The sequence below is a fragment of the Herpailurus yagouaroundi genome, unplaced genomic scaffold (assembly GCF_014898765.1).
Source record: "Herpailurus yagouaroundi ecotype Mexico unplaced genomic scaffold, PumYag 203, whole genome shotgun sequence".
Lineage (NCBI taxonomy): Eukaryota > Metazoa > Chordata > Mammalia > Carnivora > Felidae > Herpailurus > Herpailurus yagouaroundi.
The window spans coordinates 9,314,138-9,340,656 of NW_024412434.1; the positions used below are offsets into that span (position 1 = coordinate 9,314,138).

Consider the following 26,519-nt stretch of genomic DNA (forward strand, 5'->3'; position numbering starts at 1 on the left):
TGGGGTACAAGTGCCCCTATGCATCAGCACTCCTGTGTCCCTTGGATAAATTCCTAGCAGTGCTATTGCTGGGTCATAGGGTAGGTCTATTTTTAATTTTCTGAGGAACCTCCACACTGCTTTCCAGAGCGGCTGCACCAATTTGCATTCCCACCAACAGTGCAAGAGGGTTCCCGTTTCTCCACATCCTCTCGAGCATCTATAGTCTCCTGATTTGTTCATTTTGGCCACTCTGAATGGCGTGAGGTGATATCTGAGTGTGGTTTTGATTTGTATTTCCCTGATAAGGAGCGACGCTGAACATCTTTTCATGTGCCTGTTGGCCATCCGGATGTCTTCTTTAGAGAAGTGTCTATTCATGTTTTCTGCCCATTTCTTCACTGGGTTATTTGTTTTTCGGGTGTGGAGTTTGGTGAGCTCTTTATAGATTTTGGAGACTAGCCCTTTGTCCGATATGTCATTTGCAAATATCTTTTCCCATTCCGTTGGTTGCCTTTTAGTTTTGTTGGTTGTTTCCTTTGCTGTGCAGAAGCTTTTTATCTTCATAAGGTCCCAGTAATTCACTTTTGCTTTTAATTCCCAAAAATATGGAACGCTTCACGAATTTGCATGTCATCCTTGCGCAGGGGCCATGCTAATCTTCTCTGTATCGTTCCAATTTTAGTATATGTGCTGCCGAAGCGAGCACAAGATTTTTATTTTTAAATAAACTGTGCACCCAACGTGGGGCTTGAACTTACAACCTCGAGGTCAAGAGTTGCATACTCTATGGACTGATCCAGTCAGGCGCCTGTCACTGACACTTTGTTGTTAACAGTCCTCAGTGATATTGTTCTTGTCAGATATACGGGCTTCTTCTCATTCTCACTTTGTTGCTACTCCTCTGCTCTTCAGCTCTTCCAAACATGGAGATTCTTCTTCACAGTCCTGCCCTTTACTTACCCTTTTTCCCCTACACCTACTTCCTGTTAATCTCCTATCTCCCATGACTTCAGTGCTCATGTCCTTGCTGATGCTTCCTAAATATCCAGCTCTAATCCCGACTTTCTTTAGGCAGCAGACACATGGACAAAGTACCTACTCAGCTTTCCACTGGCCATGCTGTATGTCAGAATGGGACTTGTCCAGCTTGCTCTTCCTCTGTTCCCTCTCTCAATTCCACCACCTTCGTGATAGCACAGACCTTGCCCCTACATTCAGGCAGGTAAATCCAGCCAATACTGTCCCTGCAGAATTTCTTCTCACTTTTCCATCTCTGTCACTATCCTCTGTAAGAAACTCCTCTTTCCCTTTTCATTAATTTACTAGCTCTCTTCCTGGACCATCAACTTCATTCTGTTGTCTATAATCACTGCCACCAGATTTTCCCTCTTAAGACATAAAATGGTCAGGCTACTTCTCTCCTTCAAAAACCATGGTGGCTCCGTCCCACCTACAAAATAAAATCCAGATTATTGATCATGGCATTGGAGGCTCTAAGCTCTTGTAGTAGCCTCATCTCTCAAAGACTCTCTCTCTGTTTCTTTTCCTTCTATAAACAACAAAAATGTATTCCTCACACACAGTTCCAGAGTGTGGAAAGTTCAAGATCGAGGTGCCAGCAGATTCAAAAGAATCTCATTATAAGCCTTATGTTCTCATTCTGCTTCTTAGACTCATCTTTCTTCAGCTTTTCCTTATCTTGCGCAAGTATTTTCCCTTAGTTGAGAAAAGCCAGAACCCCATCATCTTCCCATCAAATTTTGTCTCATCTCATCACCTGTTCAAATGTTACCTCTTCCACAAAGCATCCTTGGTCAGTTATGGGGAAGTAGCTGTTCACTTTTATATCACTTTTTTATACACTGTTTAATGTCAGCTTATGTCATTTTACCTATGTTATTATATTTGTCTCCACTGCAAAAGCTTATGAAAATTTCTTAACACTTGAGTCTGTGTTTTCCTTCTACATAGCACTCCAGAAGGATTCCTGGGTTAGCACTCAACTAACACTGTTAACAATCTCTGTGATGCTGAAAGGAGAGACCTTCCATATTCCCCATTACTGGCCAGAGCAACTAAGTTCCTCTGGGCATTTAACTGACTTTGTACAGTGCCCATATTGCTAAGTCACAGGTTTGCCAGCTCACTTCCTGTAATCTGCATTTTCTCTATCTAGGATCCGGTATGAAGGTAAGCTTCAAATTGAAGGGTTTGCTTTATAGGATCCTGCCACTGTTTTAGTGGGAGGATCTAGTTACCTCAGCTATCTAGTGATAGATTTTAAGATTTTCATTTCCTATAAAGGTAATTTGGTCCACAGTTTTTACGAGACAGGCCCCGCTGGGTCCACAGTTTTTAAAATAGCAAATAATACAAAGCAATTTATAATTAAAAAAAAATGACTATATCTCTTTCCCAAATCGCAGGCCCCAAGAGCAGTCACTACAGCAATTCTGTTTCTTATATTGACCTCTCTGTTTCTAAACATCGTGCTGAGGACAGCTAAGACTCCTCTGATGTCCTCCATGGTCTTCTCCTTCCACCAAGGACTTTGGAACTCCTGGCTGAGTTTCCCATAGCTTCTTGTACATATTTTTGTTTCATGTCTCTTAACATCGTGTCAAATTTATCTATTTTCGTCTCTCCCCAGAGTAGGTTTGCTTCTTGGGAAAAGTTATCTTTCTTATTCATCTTTGTGTCCCTTGTATCTGGCACAATACTTATATCTAGTCCAAATGAATGATGTGAGAATGAACTCAGTTTTAATACAGTGTGCCTAATTACTCTTTTCTTTGGTGCAGGATTTCAGACTTCTGGTGAGTGAACTTCTCTGTAAAGTAATATGGCAAAGCAAATTACACTGAACAGTCAAAGTATAACTAGATCACATTGCAGAGAAAATTTTTTTTTCTTTCACCTCATTTAGTAAATATAAAAATAAACTGCATTCTGTCTTCTGAGCAGTAAGACATCCAGAGAGACTGCTCTTCTCTGTGAAAGCAAATATAGGCATGATGCATTTTTAAAGTAACTTGTAAAAGTAGCAGAGTGTGAAGATGCAGACTTTCTTATTGCACCCAGGAAATAGGCTTCATAAAAAATATGAAAATTAGCACCTCCAAAAGGGCATGAATTTTCTTAACTATTTAATTCCATTATTATTAGAAAACAAAAAGGTATAACCATATCAAATGTACAAATTACAGATGTGGGTTTCGAATTAGAAAACCAATAGCGTAAAACAAGTTTGTTCTATTTCTCTGGCTAGCAGTATATATTATAATTGCTATATCTATCATAATATGTGATCTTATTAGACTTTGACTCAAATATATGGGTATGTGTGACATATCCATGGAGAAATCATGTATGTTTTTGACATGAGTACATTTTGGCTGAGCTGGGAAAAGGGTTCTAATTTCTAACCTAAGTAAAATAATGAAAACATATGTTTTTTCCCCTGACTTCTCCCCTACTTTCCTGTTATTTGGTTATACTTGTCTATCTGTTGGAATAATTCTTTTTCAGCGGTGCTTAAAAGAGCTACTAACTGAGGTGGTTTGTATGTTTTTATAGTGTTATTATAGAAATGGAAGCCTATAGATGGTTCTCATCACTTTTTCCTTAGGGAAGACAGGATTATGTGGCTTGCAATAAAAAGGCACTCTAAATGCATGTAATTATTTTCCTAATGGCAGATTCCCCAGTGCTTTCCTACTTGTTTGAAAATGGGATGGTGGCAGTTGCTTAACCATAATAATGAATTTTGAGAAATGGATTTAAAGAGCAATTTCCAAGCAAATTTAGTACTAGATTAGAATTCCTATTTTAAATTTATATTGAAGATGGTCATTTCTTGACTGAAATTAACCTTTGCTTAGGAAACACTTTTTCATAGAGAGGACTAAACAAAAGTATAAACCAGATTATAAGGTCATATTTATGATAATCATTTAAAACATCTTTGTATATAAGATAATATAAAAACAGGGAGGGGGACAAACAGAAGAGACTCATAAATATGGAGAACAAACTGAGGGTTGCTGGAGGGGTTGTGGAGGGGGGATAGGCTAAATGGGTAAGGGGCACTAAAGAATCTACTCCTGAAATCATTGTTGCACTATATGATAACTAATTTGGATGTAAATTTAAAAAAATAAAAAATAAAATAAAATAAATCTTTGTATATGAATGATGCTTCCAGTAAAGATCTCATTTAGAAATCAGCTTTACCTATTTATCAAACCTTATCTCCTAATTACCACTGCAAGCCATAGTTTAAGTGAATACTTTTTGTTAAACTAATTTGTTCCTCTATGTTCTTCAAAGGAGTAAGGTTACATTAAAACAGGAAGGCTTTCCCTTGTTAACCAGGCTGTCCTCCAATTAGTATAAATGTTGCTACTTCATCTCACCCCCATGTGAAGTAAGTGGAGTACAGAATCATCTAAATGTTATTGTCCCCCAATTTGAAATTGACAAGTACTCTAGTTTTGAGAGTAATCTTTAGATTTAGAACATGTTAAGTATTCAGAATATCAGAAGTTATTAGTAAGTGACAAAAGATAGCTTTAACTTTTCTTTAATGAGCTGTGTTAATTGCTAATCTAAACTTCCTGGAAAACAGAGAAGTAAAGTAATTGCCATGTTACTGAAATGAAAGTAATTTGAGTTTTTGCACCTTATGAAGCTAGAAGAAAGCCTTAGGGAAATGAATGCCTTGATTTCTTCCAAATATCCATGTATTGATGTTTTAGTTGATGAAACATTTGTACAAAATGCTTGCAAGTTCAACTAATCCCTCCTAAATTCCAGGTCCTGCAGTAGACTGGTGGGCACTTGGAGTTTGCTTGTTTGAATTTCTAACAGGAATTCCTCCTTTCAATGATGAAACACCACAACAAGTATTCCAGAATATTCTGAAAAGAGGTGATTCTGTTTCTGTTAAGGTAGACGCATTTATCTCTCTGTATTATTTGAACAATGATCAACAAGCTATTTGTATTTGTAGATATCCCATGGCCTGAAGGTGAAGAAAAGTTATCTGATAATGCTCAAAATGCAGTAGAAATACTTCTAACTATTGATAATACAAAGAGAGCTGGAATGAAAGGTAAGGTCTTATGTTAATAAACTCTTAGCCTTGATTTGTTTCAGGTGAATGGTAGTAATGATATCAAGTTCTAGTACAACACTACAAATAATCTGACTGCTAACTGGGTTTAAAAAATGTCTTCAGTTTATTTTTGCCTGCTAGGTATACATTGATATATTGATCCTTGTTCTACATTAAAATTCAATGCATTAGGTTAGGATGTCCACTCACTGAATTTTATTAATCTCAAACAATTATCTTAAAACAATCTTGTCAATGTCTTAGGATTTTTTTTAAAGCCTGATAAAGTTCATCATCAACAAATACAGAAAATATTTTTTTATCAAAATTATCTTCTATAATTTCATACTGCTTCATTTCTGATATCATTATTGACTGGCAAATGTATTAGGTGCCAGGTTGTCTCCAATAAGAAAAATTGATACATTTGTGACCCATTCAATGGTTTTTTCCAGTGCAGGGGTTATTAAATTCCAATTTTGAAACAAAAAACCCATTGGCTTCAATTGAGATTCAAATTAGATTTAATGTCACCTGCCTTAAAATCTTTTTTGTAACAAAGTATATATGTTTGTTATGTCTTCAGTTATGTCCTCAGATGCATTTCCATGTGATGTAAGGTAGTTAGAAAAACGAGCTTTGGTAATATGTCATTTGCAACAGCTTCTAGGTGCTCCCTCAAATAAGATCAACAGTTTATTCACTTATTTCACAAATCCTATAGAGTGACTTTCAGGTGCCAGGCAATGCTGCACCCAGGGATGAACCAGACTAAAATTCATGTGCTTGTAGAACTTACTCTCTAGTGGAAAGACAAAAAGTAAACAGATACAGCTATGACATAATGCCATCTAGCAGTGAGTCCTGGAAAGAAAAATAAAGCAAGTGAGTAGATACAAAGTGTTGACAAGAGATTTGCTAGATAGAGTGGTCAGAAAGACCTCTGTGAAGAGTGAGATTTGAGAAAAATCCTATGTAAACTGAGGGTGCAGACATTTGAAACCTCAGTTCTGAAAATTACTTTAGAACAGTTCTCAACTGGGGTAATTTTGCTTCCCAAAGACAAAGTAAGTGAAAATAAGTGGAGACAGAAGAACAGCATCCTCAGCACCAATGACCTCAGATTTTTGTTTGTTTAATGAACAATTTACATAGTGAAGCAGATGACAGGAGTAGTCTTTGATTAGAAACAGTTGTTTCAACAACTGTTTGTTGAGTTCATCTTACACTGGCTTAGAATTCCTTAGTGAGTTCAGTTGATGAGAGAGCCATAAAGCATCCTGTCACATCCAGATACAGTTTAAGAGTTACTGCTAAGTAACTCTAAAGTAATCCATGCTCAGGCATTTATTTTGAACAATTGAGAGACAAATTCTCTAAATGTGAATTATTTTTGCTATTTTATTGTTTTCCTACCAATCTTTTAGTCTAGGGAAAAACCAACTTGTAGACATACTGATTTCCCAACTCATCACTCCCAATATAGACACATAATTATTTCTTGTCTGTGTGGTCTTCTCACAGTATTTTCCTTAAATTGGTTGCTGGTTTTTTTTTTTTTTTTGAAGTAATGCCTTAATTGTCACTTGATTTTTTTTTTTTAATGTTCATTCTTTTTTTTTTTTTTTTTTTAATTTTTTTTTTTCAACGTTTATTTATTTTTGGGACAGAGAGAGACAGAGCATGAACGGGGGAGGAGCAGAGAGAGAGGGAGACACAGAATCAGAAACAGGCTCCAGGCTCTGAGCCATCAGCCCAGAGCCTGATGCAGGGCTCGAACTCACGGACCGCGAGATCGTGACCTGGCTGAAGTCGGACGCTTAACCGACTGCGCCACCCAGGCGCCCCAATGTTCATTCATTTTTGAGAGAGAGAGCACAAGCTGGGGAGGGGCAGGAAGACAGGGAGACACAGAATCCAAAGCAGGCTCCAGGCTCTGAGCTGTTGGCACAGAACCTGATGCAGGGCTTGAACCCACAAACTGTGAGATCATGACCTGAGCTAAAGTCGGACACTTAACTGACTGAGCCGCTTGGGTGCCCGGTCACTTAATTTTTTGCCAACATCTTTATTGTTGTCTTACAAAGTGAAGGGTTGAGGAGAGGGAAGGTTGTGTCTAGCAACTAAATATCACAAGTGTGATCAAAAGACCATAATTTCATTTTAGTAGGTAAAAGGAATTAGCAAAGAAGACAGGTACTGGAAATGTAGTTCAAAAGAGGAACAAAGTTGAGATCTTGTAAGTGAAGCAGTAGAGATTCCGGATGTACCCATACTGCTAAAGAAGCGTACAATGGAGATACAAGTCGATGAAATCAAAGTCAAAGAACCATGAAGAGAATATTTCACAAGTGTCATCAATGTATGTGTTAAAATTACCATGAAGGATAAGGATGGAGCATATGGAAGGAAGTAAGGTAGTGGAGGATGGGGTTCTTAGCAAAGTTACATAGGACAAAAGATGGTGCTAAGGACTGCAGAGATAGAAACCGGCAGCATTGTCTTGGAATGAGAAGTGGGCATTAATCCTGAAGATCAGTGGTATGGAAACTGTATCCCAGAACAGGAAGTAGGCCAAGCTCTTATCTCATCAAGGCAGGGATTATGTGAGAAGATGGAGGCATGAGAATGATAGGCTTCTTTTAAGGCAAATCTTTCATTCACTTATTTGACAAATACAGGCCAAGCACCTGTCATATGTCAGGTGTTATACAAAATAACACAGTATGTGCCACTGTGAAGTATGTAGTTGCACAGAAATTAAACACATACGTGAGAAGCAAAACAAGGGCAAGATACATGTGAGACCTTCTCTTGATTCCTGTAAAACAGTACTTACTTAGGCAATGGTGTCATAATACTATGTTTTGTTTTATATTTTCCCTAAGAGCTAAAATGTCATCCTCTCTTCAGTGATGTGGACTGGGAAAATCTGCAGCATCAAACTATGCCTTTCATACCCCAACCAGATGGTGAAACAGATACATCCTATTTTGAAGCCAGGAATAATGCTCAGCACCTGACTGTATCTGGATTTAGCCTATAGCACATAAATTTTGTCTTTAATCTAATCTTGTTTTATAGAATAAGCTAGCATAATTATATATTCCTTCATAGTAGACTGATCTAAGGGAAAAAAGAATCATTATGTTACTTGGATCAATGAGCTTTTAATGTATATTACAGCTTCCACAGAGTTAAAAGGCTATCAAGAACATAACCAGTAACTTACTTAATCTCATAGTTGTATATAGAGCTTCAAGACCTTTTTCACCTTATTTATTTTGTGTCTGCACTTTATGAAAACTAATGTGTCAATAAAACTAGAATAACACTACTCCTTTAAGAGAGGAGCAAGCCTCAAGCCTAGCTTTTCTTTCACATGTAGATTTCAGTCCATCATTCAGTTTGGTGTTAAAATAACAATTTTATTGTAATGTAATTTAGCTGGACATGATTGCCTGCAAAAACCTCAATCTCAAGAGCAATCATTTAAGGTTGCAATTGTGGCCTCAAACCCATAGCTGAGAAACTCCTTCACTTGGTAGTATAACTCCTTTAGGGAATGAGGAATGAAAAGGGCAGAGGTTTTTGTTTACCTTACTAGGAATACAGTCTTGCTGCCTCGACTGCTTCTGGTACTTTCTCAACAATACATATTTGCTTAAAATTGTACTGGAGGGCTTAGGTGTGATATGCTATAGCAATTTTAACAGCTTGTTCAATTTTAATGAAAAATGTGATGGTTTGCAACTTAAAAGAATTTGTATAAATAAAACATACAACGTTATGTGAAACAACCTGATCCCTAAAAATAAATAATAATTTATTTTTGCTTAATAAATATAACACTTAAAGTATACTGTCAACATCCTTCTGTTAAGTATATATACACACCAAGATTCAACTTCACTATAATAGTTTGTTACCCAGTGGTAAATAAATGGATGAGTAGTCAAAGAAGATGGTGGCAGAGGACCCTGCACCCACCTCCTCCCAACTAGATAACTATCAGATCATCCTGAATACCCCAGAAATAGACCTGAAGACTGACAGAACAAACGCCACAACTAAAGGGAGAGAAGAGGCTACATCAAAGAACGTAGGAAGTACGGTGACATGCTTTAGGAGAAAAATGGATCCTGGTTGCTGCAGAGGGCAGGGAGCTATGGTCACAGAGGGCAAGAGAGAGGAGCACACAGGGGAACACACAAGGAGAAGGTTTCCCAATAGCCATTGGCTTGGGAAACAAGAGGGGCTGAATTTCATGAATTCTTGCAACTAGGGGAGCTTACATCCTGAAGTTTTAAAGGTCAGTGGGGTTGGCTAGGATAGAACCCAGAGGGCACTACTCTGCTCCTAGAAAGAAGGCAGGCAAAAAACCCAGGGACAGACACCAGGGAAACAGCAATCTGAAGAGTGCCTGGGACACAGGAGATTACTCGCTTTTCTCAGAGTGTGTCCCTGACAGCATTCACAGGGACACCTCTCTGGGGATAAAAGTACCAGCTGGTGCCATTTCCCTCCCCCAACCATCAGCATAAAGACAGAGCCACCTATGGGAAGTAGCGCTGTGCCTATACTAACTACTAACTTGCTCACACCAAGAACCATCCCCCTGTGTCCCAGTGGAGCTGCCCTTTTCAGTCACATTTGCCTCAGTCTCAGTGCAGCAGGCCTCTCCCCAAGAAGATGAGAACAAACACCTGCCCACACCATATGTCCCAACAAGAGAGTTTTGCAGGGCCTCTTTTCCAGTGGAGGTAGTGACAGGACTCCCTTCACAAGCAGAACAAAGCACACCTAGTTAAAACTTGCCACATTCAGGCCAGGTACCAAACACTGTCCACAGCAGGCAAGGAGAGCCTCTGCAGACGACTTCCCTGAAGGATAGAGCAGCCAGAACACAACAGCAGAGTACATACAACACATTAAAGGTACTCCCTGAAGTACCAGCCCTGGGCAATATAGGACTTGTTTATAAGGCTATGACTGTCATGAGGAGACATAAGTGGCTTTTCTGACACTCACACACACGCACACACACACACAAGGCAGAGACTTAGACAAAATGAGAAGATAGGAATTTATCCCAAATGAAAGAACAAGATAAGGCCACAGCCAGAGATCTAAATGAAATAGCCAAAAGTAAAATGCCTGATAGAATTTAAAGCAACAATCATAAGGACACTCACTGGGCTTGAGAAAAGAATAAAAGACATCAGTGAGGTCCTTACCACAGAGATAAGAGTTAAAAAGAAATCAGAGATGATGAGTGCAATAAATGAGATTAAAAACACACGATGCAATGAACAGAAGGCTAGAAGAAGCAAAGGAGAGAATTAATGACCTAGAAGACAAAGTAACAAAGCAATGAAGCTGAATGAAAAAGAGAAAGGAGAATTACACAAAATGAGAATACACTTAGGGAACTCTGACTCCATCAAACATAATATTTGTATTATAGGAACCCCAGAAGAGAGAAAAGGGGCATAAATTTTATTTCAAAGAATAATATTTGAAAAATTCCCTAATCTGGAGAAGGAAACATACATCTAGATCTAGGAGGCAGAGAACTCCCATCAAAATCAACAAAAGCAGGAAGGAGCCAAGATGGCAGAACAGCATGGAAGTTTTTTGTGTGTCTTGTATCCATGAAATACAGCCAGACCAACATTAAACCATCCTACCCACCTAGAAAACTGGAGGGTTAACACAACAATCTGCACAACCTGAACCACAGAATTCAACAGGTAGGTGGTGCAGAGAGGTGAACTTGGGGACCAAGAAGCCGTGAAAGGTAGGGAACTGCTGCAGGGACTAAAAAGGGAGAAAGGAGAGGGTTTAAATTCCATTGAGAATGTAAATAAGGGGGGCGCCTGGGTGGCTCAGTCGGTTGAGCGACTGACTTCGGCTCAGGTCATGATCTCACGGTTTGTGAGTTTGAGCCCCGCGTCGGGCTCTGTGCTGACAACTCAGAGCCTGGAACCTGCTTCTGATTCTGTGTCTCCTTCTCTCTGCCCCTCCCCCACTCATGCTCTGTCTCTGTCTCAGAAATAAACATTAAAAAAAATTTTTTTAAAAAGAATGTAAACAAGGGGAGTGCAAAGGCTGCAACTCTGCAGCTCAATACCTGGCGGTGCTCTGGTGGGAAGGGCGAATTCCCAGGAACAGAGTGGGGTCCGGGAGGTTCTCGGGCCACATGGGGCAATGCGGTTCCACTGCTGGAAGGACATTTGGTAGAGACTGTTGAAGCCATCTGGTCCCAACAGATCCTGGAAGGCGGCCACATTCGCTGGTGCTGGGGCAAGGTCATTAAGGGTGAAGCCTGGTGCCAGATGTGTGTTGTGATTTTCCATAATCCCTGAAACACTGCTGCTACATTGTCTCATGAACTTTTTCTGGGGTGGGCTGGCACCTGGCCGCAGTCTCAGGTCACTGGCAGCAGCAGGGTCCAGAGTGCATTCCTGGGTGTAGCTGATATTCGGCCATTGCTCATTCGGCCATTGCTCAGTGAGACCCTCCTGCAGAGGGGCTGAACGGGTCAAAGCCGCAGTCCTTCGGAAGTAAGGGGCCAGGGAAAACAGCCGCATCTGAGACAAAACTCGGGAGAGAGGTACTGCCTGGGGCCTGGTCAGGGAGAGTGAAAAAGCATGAAGTGGACGAGAGCTGAAGACAGAGGATGAGTGCACGATTGCTGATCTGGGAGAACAGACTGCGTGGCTGGGTGGCACCATTTTCACTGCTCCCTCACGTGCACATAAGCACCTACGAGCACCACAACAATCCACCCCAGTAGGCTAGCAGTGCCATCTAGTGGAGAGCAGAGCTGTTACATTGAGCCCCGCCCACCTGGGCCAACTTTGCTCTTCAACAACACAAGTCTTACTGCCAGCTTAATTTATGGACTATAAAGCGCTACATAGACTGACTTCTAGGGGAAAACGAAGCAATTTCAGTCCATCTTCAATCTGTTAGGTTCATCTATTCAATTTTCTTTTTTTTTTTCTCTTTTACAATTCTTTTCTTTTTCCTAAATACAGAGACAAAATTCATTTTGATTTTCAATTTTTATTAAAAATATTTTCCTTTAATTTTTATTATTATATCTTTTACTTTTGTGTGAATTTTTTCGAATTCTACTTTACTTCCATCATTTTATTTTAGTCTACTTTAGTGTATTCACCTTTTCAAATTTTCAATTTCCTTTTTTTCTTTCTTTTTTTTCTCTTTCATTTATTTTCTTTTTATTGAATGCAGAAAGAGAAAAACATCACTTGTACTCTCAATTTCTATTAAAAATATTTTCATTTAATTTTTATTACTATATTTTTTGCTTTTAGGTAAATTTTTTCAAGTTCTATTTTACTTCCATCAATTTATTTTAGTCTACTAGTGTATTCACCTTTTCATATTTTCAAACGATTTCATCTTTTCTTTTTTTAATTTTTTCTCTTTTTCATTTCTTTTTCTTAAATACAGAAAAGGAAAAATTAATATTTATTTTTAATTTGTTTAAAAATATTTGTCTTTAATTTTTTCTACTATATTCTTTACTTTTGTGTTTATTTTTTCAAATTCTATTTTACCCCCATCATCTCATTTTAGTCTATTTCAGTGTATTCATTTTTTCAAATTCTCAATTTCCTTCCCCCCCCTTTTTTTCTCTAATCTGTCAAACAAATTTCAACACCCAGACCAAAACACACCTAGGATCTAGCATCATCTATTTGATGTGTACGTGTCTGTGTGTGTGCGTTTAATTTTTAATTTTAATATTCTTTAATTGTAATGTTTTAATTTTTCTACCTCATTAATTCCTTTTCTCCCTTCAAAATGACAAAACGAAGGAATTCGCCCCAAAAGAAAGAGCATGAAGAAATGACAGCCAGGGATTTAACCAACACAGATACAAGCAAGATGTCTGAACCAGAATTTAGAATCACGATAATAAGAATACTAGCTGGAGTCAAAAATAGATTAGAATCCCATTCTGCAGAGATAAAAGAAGTAAAAAATAGCCAGAATGAAATTAAAAATGCTATAACTGAGCTACAATCACACATGGATGCAGCAGCGGCAAGGATGGACGAGGCAGACCAGAGAATCAGCAATATAGAGGACAAACTTCTAGAGAATAATGAAGCAGAAAAAAAGAGGGAGATTCAGGCAAAAGAGCATGATTTAAGAATTAGAGAAATCAGTGACTCATTAAAAAGGAACATCAGAATCATAGGGTTCCCAGAAGCAGAAGAGAGAGAAATAAGGGTAGAAGGGTTACGTGAGCAAATCACAGTGGAAAACTTTCCTAACCTGGGGAAAGACACTGACATCAAAATCCAGGAAGAACAGAGGACCCCCAATAGATTCAACAAAAACCGACCTTCAACAAGGCATATCATAGTCAAATTCACAAAATACTCAGGCAAGGAGAGAATCATGAAAACAGCAAGGGGAAAAAAGTCCTTAACCTACAAGGGAAGACAGATCAGGTTTGCATCAGACCTATCCACAGAAACTTGGCAGGCCAGAAAGGAGTTGCTGGATATATTCAGTGTGCTGAACCAGAAAAATATGCAGCCAAGAATTCTTTATCCACCAAGGTTGTCACTCAAAATAGAAGGAAAGAGAAAAAGTTTCCCAGACAAACAAAAATTAAAGGAGTTTGTGACCACTAACCCAGCCCTGCAAGAAATTTTAAGGGGTACTTTCTGAGGGGAGAAAAGATGAAAAAATATATATAAAAATAAATAAATACCAAAAGCAACAAAGATTAGAAAGGACCAGAGAACACCACCAGAAACTCCAACTCTACAAGCATCATAATGGCAATAAATTCATATCTTTCAGTACTTACTCTAAATGTCAATGGACTCAATGCCCCAATCAAAAAACATAGGGTAACAGAATGGATAAGAAAACAAGATCCATCTATATGCTGTTTACAAGAGACCCAGTTTAGACCTAAAGACACCTTCAGACTGAAAATAAGGGGATGGAGAACCATCTATCATGCTAATGGTCAACAAAAGAAAGCTGGAGTGGCCATAATTATATCAGACAATCTAGACTTTAAGATAAAGACTATCAAGAGATGCAGAAGGGCATTATATCATAATCAAGGGGTCTATCCACCAAGAACACCTAACAATTGTAAACATTTATATATAAACGTGGTAGCACCCAAATATATAAATCAATTAATCACAAACATAAAGTAACTCACTGATAGTAATACCATAATAGTAGGAGACTTCAACACCCCACTCACAACAATGGACAGATCATCTAATCAAAAAATCAACAAGGAAACAATGGCTTTGAATGACACACCGGACAAGATGGACTTAACAGATATGTTTGGAACATTTCATCCTAAAGCAGCAGAATATACATTCTTTTTTTTTTTTTTTCAACGTTTATTTATTTTTGGGACAGAGAGAGACAGAGCATGAACGGGGGAGGGGCAGAGAGAGAGGGAGACACAGAATCGGAAACAGGCTCCAGGCTCCGAGCCATCAGCCCGGAGCCTGACGCGGGGCTCGAACTCACGGACCGTGAGATCGTGACCTGGCTGAAGTCGAATGCTTAACCGACTGCGCCACCCAGGCGCCCCATACATTCTTTTCCAGTGCACATGGAACATTCTCCAGAATAGACCACATACTGGGACACAAATAAGCCCTAAGCAAGTACAAAAAGATCGAGATCATACCTTGTATACTTTCAGACCACACTATGAAACTCGAAATCAACCACAAGAAACAAATTGGAAAGGTAACAAATACTTGGAGACTGAAGAACATCCTACTAAAGAATGAATGGGCCAACCAAGAAGTTAAAGAGGAAATTAAAAAGTATATGGAAGCCAATGAAAATGAGAACACCACAACCCAAATCCTCTGGGATGCAGCAAAGGTGGTCATAAGAGTTAAGTATATAGCAATCCAGGCCCTCCTAAAGAAGGAAGAAAGATCACAGATACACAACTTAACCTTATGCCTTAAGGAGCTGGAAAAAACAACAGCAAATAAAACCCAAAACCAGCAGAAGACAGGAAATAATAAACTTTAGAGCAGAAATTAATGCTATCAAAACCAAAAAATACAGTAGAACAGATCAATGAAACCAGAAGCTGGTGCTTTGAAAGAATTAACAAAATTCATAAACCACTAGCCAGCTTGATCAAAACGAAAAAGGAAAGGACCCAAATGAATAAAATCAAGAATGAAAGAGGAGGGGAATATTATGAGCAATTATATGCCAATAAAATGGGTAATCTGGAAGAAATGGACAAATTCCTAGAAACATATACACTACAAAAACTGAGACAGGAAGAAATAGAAAATTTGAACAGACCCATAACCAGTAAGGAAATAGAATTAGTATTCAAAAATTTGCCAAAAACCAGGAGTCCAGGACCAGATGGCTTTCCAGGGGAATTCTACCAGACATTTAAGGAAGAGTTAACACCTGTTCTCTTGAAGCTGTTCCAAAAAATAGAAATGGAAGGAAAACTTCCAAACTCTTTCTATGAAGCCAGCATTACCTTGTTTCCAAAACCAGACAGAGACCCCACTAAAAAGGAGAACTACAGACCAACTTCCCAGATGAACATGGATGCAAAAATCCTCAACAAGATATTAGCCAACCGGATCCAACAATACATTAAAAAAATTATTCACCACGATCAAGTGGGATTTATACCTGGGATGCAGGGCTGGTTCAATATCTGCAAAACAACTAATGTGATTCATCACATCAATAAAAGAAAGGACAAGAACCATATGATCTTCTCAATAGATGCAGAGAAAGCATTTGACAAAATACAGCATCCTTTCTTGATAAAAACCCTCAAGAAAGTAGGGATAGAAGGAGCATACCTCGAGATCATAAAAGCCATATATGAACGACCCAACGCTAATATCATCCTCAATGGGGAAAAACGGAGAGCTTTTCCCCTAACGTCAGGAACAAGACAGGGATGTCCACTCTCACCACTGTTATTCAACATAGTATTGGAAGTCTTATCCTCTGCAATCAGACAACACAAAGAAAGAAAAGGCATCCAAATTGGCCAGGAGGAGGTCAAACTTTCACTCTTCACAGATGACATGATACTCTATATGGAAAACCCAAAAGATTCCAGCAAAAAACTGCTAGAATTGATTCATGAATGCAGCAAAGTGGCGGGATATAAAATCAATGCACAGAAATCGGTTGCACTCCTATACACCAACAATGAAGCGATAGAGAAATCAAGGAATTGATCCCACTTACAGTTGCACAAAAAAACATAAAATACCTAGGAATAAATCTAACCAAAGAGGTGAAAAATCTATACACTGCAAACTATAGAAAGCTTAAAAAAGAAATTGAAGAAGACACAAAAAGATGTAAAAAGATTCCATGCTCCTGGATAGGAAGAACAAATATTGTTAAAACGTTGATACTACCCAAAGCAATCTACATATTCAATGCAATACCTATCAAAGTAACACCAGCATTCTTCACAGAGCTAGAACAAATAATCCTAAAATCTGTATGGAACCAGTAAAGACCTCGAATAGCCAAAGCAATCTTGAAAAAGAAAACCAAAGCAGGAGGCATCACAATCCCAGACTTCAAGCTATACTACAAAGCTGTAATCATCAAGACGGTATGGTACTAGCACAAAAACAGACACTCAGATCAATGGAACAGCATAGAGAACCCAGAAATGGACCCACAAACATATGGCCAACTAGTCTTTGACAAAGCAGGAAAGAATATCCAGCGGAATAAAGACAGTCTCTTCAGCAAGTTGTGCCAGGAAAACTGGACAGCGACATGCAGAAGAATGAACCTGGACCACTTTCTTACACCATACACAAAAATAAACTGAACATAGATGAAAGACATAAATGTTAGACAGGAAGCTATCAAAATCCTCGAGGAGAAAGCAGGCAAAAACCTCCTTGATCTTGCATGCATCAACTTTTTTTTTTTTTTAATTTTTTTTTCAACGTTTATCTATTTTTGGGACAGAGAGAGACAGAGCATGAATGGGGGAGGGGCAGAGAGAGAGGGAGACACAGAATCGGAAACAGGCTCGAGGCTCTGAACCATCAGCCCAGAGCCTGACGCGGGGCTCGAACTCACGGACCGCGAGATTGTGACCTGGCTGAAGTTGGACGCTTAACCGACTGCGCCACCCAGGCGCCCCTCCTGCATCAACTTCTTACTCAACACGTCTCCGAAGGCAAGGGAAACAGAAGCAAAAATGAACTACTGGGACTTCATCAAAATAAAAAGCTTCTGCACAGAGAAGGAAACAATCAGCAAAACTAAAAGGGAATCGACAGAATGGGAGAAGATATTTGCAAATGACATATCAGATAAAGGGTTAGTATCCAAAATCTACAAAGAACTTATCAAACTCAACACCCAAAAAACAAATAATCCAGTGAAGAAATGGGCAAAAGACATGAATAGACACTTCTCCAAAGAAGACATCAGGATGGTCAACCAACACATGAAAAAATGCTCCACATCACTCATCATCAGGGAAATACAAATCAAAACCACAGTGAGATACCACCTTACACCTGTCAGAATGGCTAACATTACCATTTCAGGCAACAACAGATGTTAACGAGGATGTGGAGAAAGAGGATCTCTTTTGCACTGCTGGTGGCAATGCAAGCTGGTGCAGCCACTCTGGAAAACAGTATGGAGGTTCCTCAAAAAACTAAAAATAGAACTACCCTGCGACCCAGCAATTGCACTACTAGGCATTTATCCATGGGATACAGGTGTGCTGTTTTGAAGGTAAACATGCACCCCCATGTCTATAGCAGTACTATCAACAATAGCCAAAGTATGGAAAAAGCCCAAATGTCCATCGAGGGATGAATGGATAAAGAAGAAGTGGTATACATATACAATGGAGTATTACTCAGCAATCAAAAAGAATGAAATCTTGCCATTTGCAACTACGTGGATGGAACTGGAGGGTATTATGCTAAGTGAAGTTAGTCAGGGAAAGACAAAAATCATATGACTTCACTCATATGAGGACTTTAAGAGACAAAACATGAACATAAGGGAAGGGAAACAAAAATAATATAAAAACAGGGAGGGGGACAAAACAGAAGAGACTTATAAATATGGAGAACTGAGGGTTACGGAAGGGGTTGTGGGAGGGGGGATGGACTAAATGGGTAAGGGGCATTAAGGAATCTACTCCTGAAATCATTGTTTCACTATATGGTAATTTGGATGTAAATTTTAAAAATTAAAAAATAAAATTAAAAATAAATATTAAAAAAAAATTTTAAACTATCAGATTTTAACAGATTAAATTCCAAAGTCCATAATTTAGTCTAAATAAATCTGTATAAATCTAAAAAAAAAAATCTATAAAGAACTCAACATCAAAAAAACAAATAATCCAGTGAAGAAATGGGCAGAAGACATGAATAGACAGTTTTCCAAAGAAGACATCCAAATGGCCAACAGACACATGAAAAGATGCTCAACATCGCTCATCATCAGGGAACTACAAATCAAAACCACATTGAGATACCACCTCACACTGGTCAGAGTGGCTAAAATAAACAACTCAGAAAACGACAGATGTTGGTGAGGATGTGGAGAAACAGGAACCCTCTTGCACTGTTGGTGGGAATACAAACTGGTGCAGCCACTGTGGGAACAGTGTGGAGGTTCCTTAAAAAATTAAAAATAGAATTACACTATGACCCAGCAATTGTACTGCTAAGAATTTATCCATAGGATACAGGAGTACTGATTCATAGGGGAATATGTACCCTGATGTTTATAGCAGCACTATCAACAATAGCCAAATCAAGGAAAGAGCCCAAATGTCCATCAACTGCTGAATGGATGAAGAAGATGTGGTTTATATATATAATGGAATACTACTGGGCAATGAAAAAGAATGAAATCCTGCCATTTGCAAGAATGTGGATGGAACAGGAGGGTGTTATGCTAAGTGAAATAAGTCAGAAAAAGACATCTAACATGTTTTCACTCATATGTGGAACTTGAGAAATTTAACAAGATCATGGGGGAACAAAAGGGTGAAACTAGTTTCAGAGAGGGAGGCAAACCCATTAGAGACTTAAATACAGAGAACAAACTGACGGTTGATGTGGGAGGTGGGGGAGAGGGGAAAATGGGTGATGGGCATTGAAGAGGGCGCTTGTTGGGGTGAGCACTGGATGTTGTAGTAAGTGATGAATCACAGGAATCTACCCCCGAAACCAAGAGCACAGTCTATACAATGTATGTTAGCTAGCTTGACAATAATTATATTGAAAAAGAAAAATAAAATCAAGAGGTAATAGAAAAAAATTTTAATGTTTTTTTAATTAAAAGAAATTTTAATGCTTATTTTTGAGAGAGAGAGAGCACAAGCACACGTGCGTGAGTGGGGGAGGGGCAGTGACAAGGGGAGATAACAGAATCCGAAGCAGGCTCCAGGCTTTGAGCTGTCAGCACAGAACCTGATGCAGTGCTTGAACTCACAAACCATGAGATCATGACCTAAGCGAAAGTAAGACCCTTAACCGACTGAGCTACCCAGGTGTCCCTTTAAAATTTTTTTAATGTTAATTATTTTTAATGTTAATTTATTTTTAAATGTTTTTATTTATTTTTGAGCAAGAGAGAGCACAAACAGGGCAGGGGCAGAGAGAGAGGGAGACACAGAATCTGAAGCAGGCTTCAGGTTCTGAGCCGTCAGCCCAAAGCCTGACGCAGGGCTCTAACCCATGAACTGTGAGATCATGACATGAGCCAAAGTCAGACAGTTAACCAACTGAGCCACCCTCAAAATCTTTTTTTAATTAAAAAAACAAAACAAAACAACCACCTTGGAGGTAAGTACCAAAACACCAACCCAAAGTGATGTTAAATAGTTGCTTCTGGAAAAGAACAATATGGGAAAGTCTTTGAGGAAAGGGATAATATCCAGAGGATAAGTGGAAGATATTAGCTCGTTAAAAAAAATTTTTTTTTTAATCTGTACCTTTGCACTGACAATTCCAGTGTGTGTTTTTTGTTTTCTTTTGTTTTGGTTTGGTTTTTTTGAGAGAAAGAGGTAGGGAGAGAGAGAATCCCAAGCCGGCTCTGCACTGTGGGCACAGAGCCTGACACAGGGCTGAATCATGAACCGTGAGATCATGTGTGATCTGAGCCGAAATCAACAGATGTTTAACTGACCAAGCCACCCAGATGCCCTCAGTGTGTATCTTTTTTATAGCACTTTCAAAAGCTTTGAAAGGGATTTGGATTTTATGTCTTCTTGTCCTACTTCTGTAAAAGGACTGTTGGTGAAATAAAGTGATATTGACATCACAATAGCTATCAATTTACTAAGTACTTACTGTATCCTGAGCACTGTTCTATGTAAACTAACATTTATTAACCCTATGATATTATTATCCTAATTTTATAGACGAGGAAACTGAAACGCAAGTTTTAAGTGACTTTCCCATAACTGCTCACAATTCTGTCCTAGACTGTCTGGCTCCAGACTCTGCACTCCCCATCAGTCCTGAGAATCAAGAGGTACCTATGCTAGCTAGTCAGGACTGTGGCTGCAAGTGTCAGAAACCTAACTTAAACTACCTTAAGGAAAAAGGGAAATGTATAAATCCATGTAAACAAACTGTATAAATGTGGGGGTAGGGTAGTGTTTTCAGAGTTAACTTGAATTCACTGTTTCTGACTTGGGTCTAAGTTCTTAGGGCTACATGTTGGCTTTATTATGTCAGCCTCCTCCACGTCTCAGGAGAGATGGCCCAGAATCTCTAGAGGACTCATCTTACAGGCTATAATTCAAAGATAAAGAGAATGCAAACACAATGACAAACCACCACACACATCCATCAAATGCTGGCAAAGATGTGAAACAAGAACTCTCGTTCATTACTGGTGGGAATACAAAATGGTGCAGCCACTCTGGAAGACATTTTGGCAGTTTCTAATAAAACAAAATATACCTTTACCATGTGATTCAGTAATCATGCTCCTTGGTAGTTACCCAAATGCGTTATGACCACATAAAACCTGCACACAGATGTTCGTATCAGTTGTATTCATAACTACTAAAATTCAGAAGCAACCAAGGTGTCATTTAATAGGTGGCGAGATAAACAAACTATTGTACATCCATACAATCAAATATGATCCACTGCTAAAAAGAAGCTATTTAAATCAGAAGTCAGCAAACTACAACCTATGGGCCAAATCTGGCCCCCTACCTGTTTTATAAGGCTCTATAGAAACATAAAATTTATAAAACTATAAAAATAAAAATTATAAAAAGAAATTAGGTATGAAGCTACAAAATTACCTGAAGGAACCTCAAATGCATCTTGCTAAGTGAAAGAAACCAATCTGAAAAAACTACATACTGCATGACCCCAACTATGTAATAATCTGCAAAAAGCAAAATGCTCTCCTGGTTTCCTGAAATAAATCCAGAGAATAACACCGCTTGCCCTACTTATGGTCATATGCCCATCCCTGAGACTGTCACCGTGGTCAGCAGAATGGTATATACACTGGCCAGGTTAGAGCCACAGGCCCACTACCGTGGCTTGGGGAGGGGCAGGGCTTACACGGCTGGGTGTTCCATTCAGCAGCCTCCCCAGAATCACTTGAGGAAAGTGGAAGAGAAGGAGCTCTCCAAAGGGGGCAGGGACAGAGGAGAGCAGTGCTGTTATGAGGAGGAAAGGATGGTAGGTAGAATAAGAAAACAATGGCTACTGCCTGTATTACAGATGTATTTAAAAGTTCTCTTTTGTTTTTTTTTTAAAGGAAAAGAGCATTTATCACTTTCTAGTTTATAAGATGTGGTACCATTTCAAAAGAGGATTAATAAGGGCTGGCTCAGTTGGAGGAGCATGTGACTCTTGATCGTGGGGTCATGAGGCCAAGCCCCACATTGGGTGTAGAGATTAAATAAGTAAAACTTTTACAAAAAGGATTAATGGAGAGAAGATCAGTGAGAAGACAAGGGTTGAGAAGCAGAAAAGAAAAACAAATAGAGAAGAAAGAGAACTTAAGAAGGAGGCATTTAAGCGCCAAAGACATGGTCTTTCCTACTATATGTGGGCAAAATTGAATTTGTAAAATTATATCTATATCAACTGGAATAATTTTATTCTTTAGATAATATATGTATTTTTCAGGGGTGCAAAAAGGTGGTTTTATTAAAGCACAGAGATAGGACCCATGTGCAGAAAAAGCTGCCTATTTAATATTTTTATAGACAAAGATGTAACTCTGGGAAACCAGCTCTAGCCAATAATACGGAGAGGGAGTGTCCTGTGTGAGAGTTCCAAGAAAGTTAGTGTTTCCTGATCAGATAAGATCATTGTCTGCCTGTAAAATAGACATTTAGACCTAGATGTGCAGCAGCCATCTGGCAAGCATAACGACCAAAGCCACACATCAAAGGGGGTGGAACAGAAAGAAGGAACCTGTGTCCCTAACTGCATTCTGGAAGCAACTCACCAGCCCTAGACTCCCTACCTCTGGACTTCTTGAAAATGAAAAAAAAGACCCCAAAACTTACTTGGTCAAGTCACTGCAGTGAACTTTCTATGACATGCAGAACACTGATCTCTTAAATGATACAAATAGCTAACATCACTTTTATCACTATCTGTACAAGTCACAATGCAAAATCTTTTCATCATATTCCACCAAAGACCAACTGTGTGTATTTAAGATGGCTGATTAAGGGTGCACTAGGTGGCTGCAGGCAGCCGTTTGTTTTTAAGAATTTTTTAAGGGGCGCCTGGGTGGCGCAGTCGGTTAAGCGTCCGACTTCGGCCAGGTCACGATCTCGCGGTCCGGGAGTTCGAGCCCCGCGTCGGGCTCTGGGCTGATGGCTCAGAGCCTGGAGCCTGTTTCCGATCCTGTGTCTCCCTCTCTCTCTGCCCCTCCCCCGTTCATGCTCTGTCTCTCTCTGTCCCCAAAATAAATAAACGTTGAAAAAAAAATTAAAAAAAAATTTTTTTTAAGGTTTATTTATTTATTTATTTTGAAAGAGAGAGAGAGAGCAGGGGAGGGGCATAAAAAGAAGGAGAGAAAGAATCCCAAACAGGCTCTACACTGCCTGCACAGAGTCTGACCTGTAGCTCAGGGAAGCTATCTATTTGGTGTAAGAATGGAAACTAAGATTCTGACTGGATCAGTAACATTCTCAACCAAATGATTAAAGGAGTTATACTTTATCCCAGTTTCTTGCTTTTATATATCTTGGCATGGCTTTATTCTGAAAAAGGCATGATTACTTTCTATGAATTCCACTATTTATGCTTGTTTAATCCTTAAAATATAATCAAGGCATTTCTATTAACAATAAGTAATAAAAACCATATCATTTCTCATTAACCTTTTATTTTTAACTTAGTTTTACAATAAAGAAACAGAAAAGAAGTAGATCATTAAAAAAATACCAGCTGTCCATTTAAAATTTTAAATGAGTTTCTTGTTAAACAAAGCAGTAACACTATATCCTATAATTACATCTTTACTTGTATATACAAGAACTGTGTGCAAAGTGCTTTTCAAACTATAAAATAAGACTTTGGAATAGGATACAAATGATTATCCCTAGGAGTTAGTTACTTCCCATTGCCTGTAATAAATCACAATTGCTTCATTCTTAATTTGCATTTAATTTATTTATTTACTAAGAGAAAAGCCACCATTTTCTGATACCAAATTGATATCTAATTTTTGAAAATAATCCCTGATCCACAGGTCTGAACCTTATTTTTACATATAATTCAGTTACTTGCTTCATTTCCCCCCTCCCCTAAATAAATAGAGGACAGTTTTTAAAAAGCAAATATTAGATAGACACATTTTAATCAAGATGTGATTAAAAAATAAAAAACACCAAGTTACATGAAAGAAAAAAATAAGGAAAAAAGATTCTTGAGGAAAGCAAATTGTATTCTTACACTTTTTTTCTTCAGGCAAACACAGAACCATCCTCTATGCGAGGGATGGGTTTCTTTCTTATTGAAAACACTCTGAACACATGATGCTTAACCCAACATCACACATACCAAGAATGCTTAAAAATTATTTGCTACCACGCCTTCGAATGAAAGAAATCTTTAAAGTACAAGGGACATCTAAATGAGTGAAGTTCTGGAAGACATACAGGAAGAATAATTCCAAAGAAAGCCTTCAAGGATCTAAATTGCAGTCTTTTTTTTTAGTTCTAAATGGGAGCTGGGGGAAGGACATTTAAGTTTACATTAGTTGGATGTGCCTTATTCATATGGAAGCATATGGCCTGCTAGCTTGCAAATCCTTCCATGACCCCTGTGAAATAGGTGTATCTCAAAGATTATACCCCAAAGGAAAAACGGAGGCACTAGGAGGTTAAGAGTCCAGTCTGTGTAGTTTACCAGTTACAGAAAAGTGATTTTCATGTGTTTCCTTTTTTGACCTTTGTAAAAACAGTATAAATAAGTTTTCATCTTATATTTCAAAGCACCCTATGAAGCAGAAACAAGATATCCTCAGTTAAAGAAAAATGATTACAAAGAAATAAATGTATACGGTTGAATAAAATCTTATCAATGATCTACAGGCTCAGAGTATACTTTCAGACCTACTTGAAGCCCATTCATCATTCCCATCAGCAGGTTATGTCTATTCTGTGTTCATCTGTAAAAAGTAAGCCTGGTACATAGGGCTCTACTTTGTAGTAATGACACCTGAACACTCAAGTCAGCGCTGTGAATGCCCAAGAGAAATTACGGGCAGCTCACAAAGTGGACGTAGAGAAGATTCTTCCAGCAGTTTTCTGCTCCTTGGCATGGCAATTCAGTGACTAGGATAGAAAGTTGATTTAACTCATTTGAAGTTCACTCCTGGTTTGCATTCTTTCTCATATTTAATTTAGAAAATTAAAAATATCCAGTTATAAATATGATCTCATTATCACAACTGTACCTTGGAAAAGCAGCTTATAGTTCTCTATGGGAGATAATCAGGTAAACGTGTTACCAAACAATCATTAATAATTTAATGTCCTTCAAGTTTAAGGGTAGGGTAAGTCTATGTATGCTACTTGTAGCCTAGTTGAGATTAGTTATTCAAGTATCAGCAATATTAGTCCTTAAAATGTTATATTTGTGTAGTGCAAAATATATATATGTATATATGTACACAAACCAAACTACTGGACGACAAAAAGAAGCGTAATCATCACAAACAGTTAAGATACTCTTGTGGGCTCCACATTCCATTTCATTCTGAGGTCATCCAGGCCCAGTAATCTTCTGGAGTAAAATACCATTTTCTTCAGTTCAGTTTTCTTTAAAGAGAAAGTAAAAACCAATTTCCTATGAATATAAATGCAACCTGAATATGAAACACACCCATACCAAAGAATTATCTGAATGAAAACACAACAATAATATTCACATTCAACATCAAACCATAAAATTACCAAAAGTCCTTAAGAAATGAATTCACATCCTTTTCTAGTTGGCTTAATGCAATTTCGAAATTTGGGAATTATTTTATAGCAGGAAAGTTGTGAAACAAAAACGCTTAACAAAACTACCAAAGGTTGATAGATATACAACCTAGATTACTTTTTTAATGAACAGATAGTCCATATCTGTTACTTTCCAGGCACTGTGCCAGGCACTGGGGATTCAAACATAAATGAGGCAGGCTCTCAGCTGTCAAAAGAGCTATCAGGTTAGTTGCTTGTGGCAGGGGAGACATGTAAACTAACAACTCGGATAGGTAACGTGATGGTTTTAGTGATAAAACTGACTGAAGGAGTGATTAGAGAAGGATGGGCTTGTTAGCGCAAGATACAATAATCACATATGATCTCAGGTCTGGGAAAAGTCCCACAGCTATAAAATCTCTACATCCTCCCCAGCATTCAAGATGCCAAAATGCCTGAAACCCTCTTATTACAGATTCATTCCTCACCTCCGCAGAAATGCTCTTATGCAACCCCCTTGGCAGGAGTGATATTTTAAGTAATCAGATCACCCCTTATCCTCTGTAGAAATCCTCTTTATGTACCTCCCTGGCAGGAATGACATTTTAAATAACCAGATCAATTTTCACATAACATAAAGAGATCTCTTGAGGCATGATGGAAAACAAACAAACAACAAAAAGGCCCCTGGGACCAGAACAGAATTGTAGGTGGTTCTAAAGATTAACTGTCTGAGTGAGGTTTTAGCAGAAATGTTAGCTGGAATGTGCCTGAACAGTGAGCAACACTTACTAAGAACCCACATGGTGAAGATTTCTACACAAGATCCTCTCCAGGTTTATAAAAAACCACACAGCTCTCTGAACCCCAATCTCCTACTGTAATAAGGAAACAGAAACAGACATAAATGCCCAG

General features: G+C 38.4%; 2 protein-coding genes and 1 non-coding gene across 9 annotated transcripts in view; 1 reads left to right on the forward strand and 2 right to left on the reverse strand.

Moving 5' to 3' along the window:
• MASTL (microtubule associated serine/threonine kinase like) overlaps positions 1-8,958 on the forward strand; it is a 37,938-nt gene extending 28,980 nt beyond the window's left edge. The window contains exons 9-11 of one of the 3 annotated variants that reach the window (XM_040451143.1): positions 4,798-4,911; positions 4,994-5,095; positions 7,987-8,144. In XM_040451143.1, coding sequence (XP_040307077.1) covers positions 4,798-4,911; positions 4,994-5,095; positions 7,987-8,144 — 374 coding nt within the window. Of the gene's footprint in view, positions 1-4,797; positions 4,912-4,993; positions 5,096-7,986 lie in introns of all 3 variants that reach the window. The other 2 variants (XM_040451141.1, XM_040451142.1) reach the window with 2 other exon arrangements.
• LOC121014923 (U6 spliceosomal RNA) lies at positions 582-688 on the reverse strand. The gene has a single exon (XR_005783512.1). It is a non-coding gene; the product is annotated as a U6 spliceosomal RNA (small nuclear RNA).
• Positions 8,959-23,786: 14,828 nt separating the features above from the next.
• Positions 23,787-26,519, reverse strand: part of ACBD5 (acyl-CoA binding domain containing 5) — a 47,675-nt gene continuing 44,942 nt past the window's right edge. For 4 of the 5 annotated variants that reach the window (XR_005783366.1, XR_005783367.1, XR_005783365.1 and 1 more), the window contains 2 exons: positions 26,093-26,192; positions 23,787-25,457 (listed from right to left, as the gene is read on the reverse strand). Coding sequence is in view for 1 of the 5 variants with exons in the window: in XM_040451147.1 (XP_040307081.1) it covers positions 25,445-25,457 (13 nt within the window). In the remaining 4 variants the exon portion in view is untranslated. The remainder of the gene's footprint in view (positions 25,458-26,092; positions 26,193-26,519) is intronic. The other variant, XM_040451147.1, reaches the window with a different exon arrangement.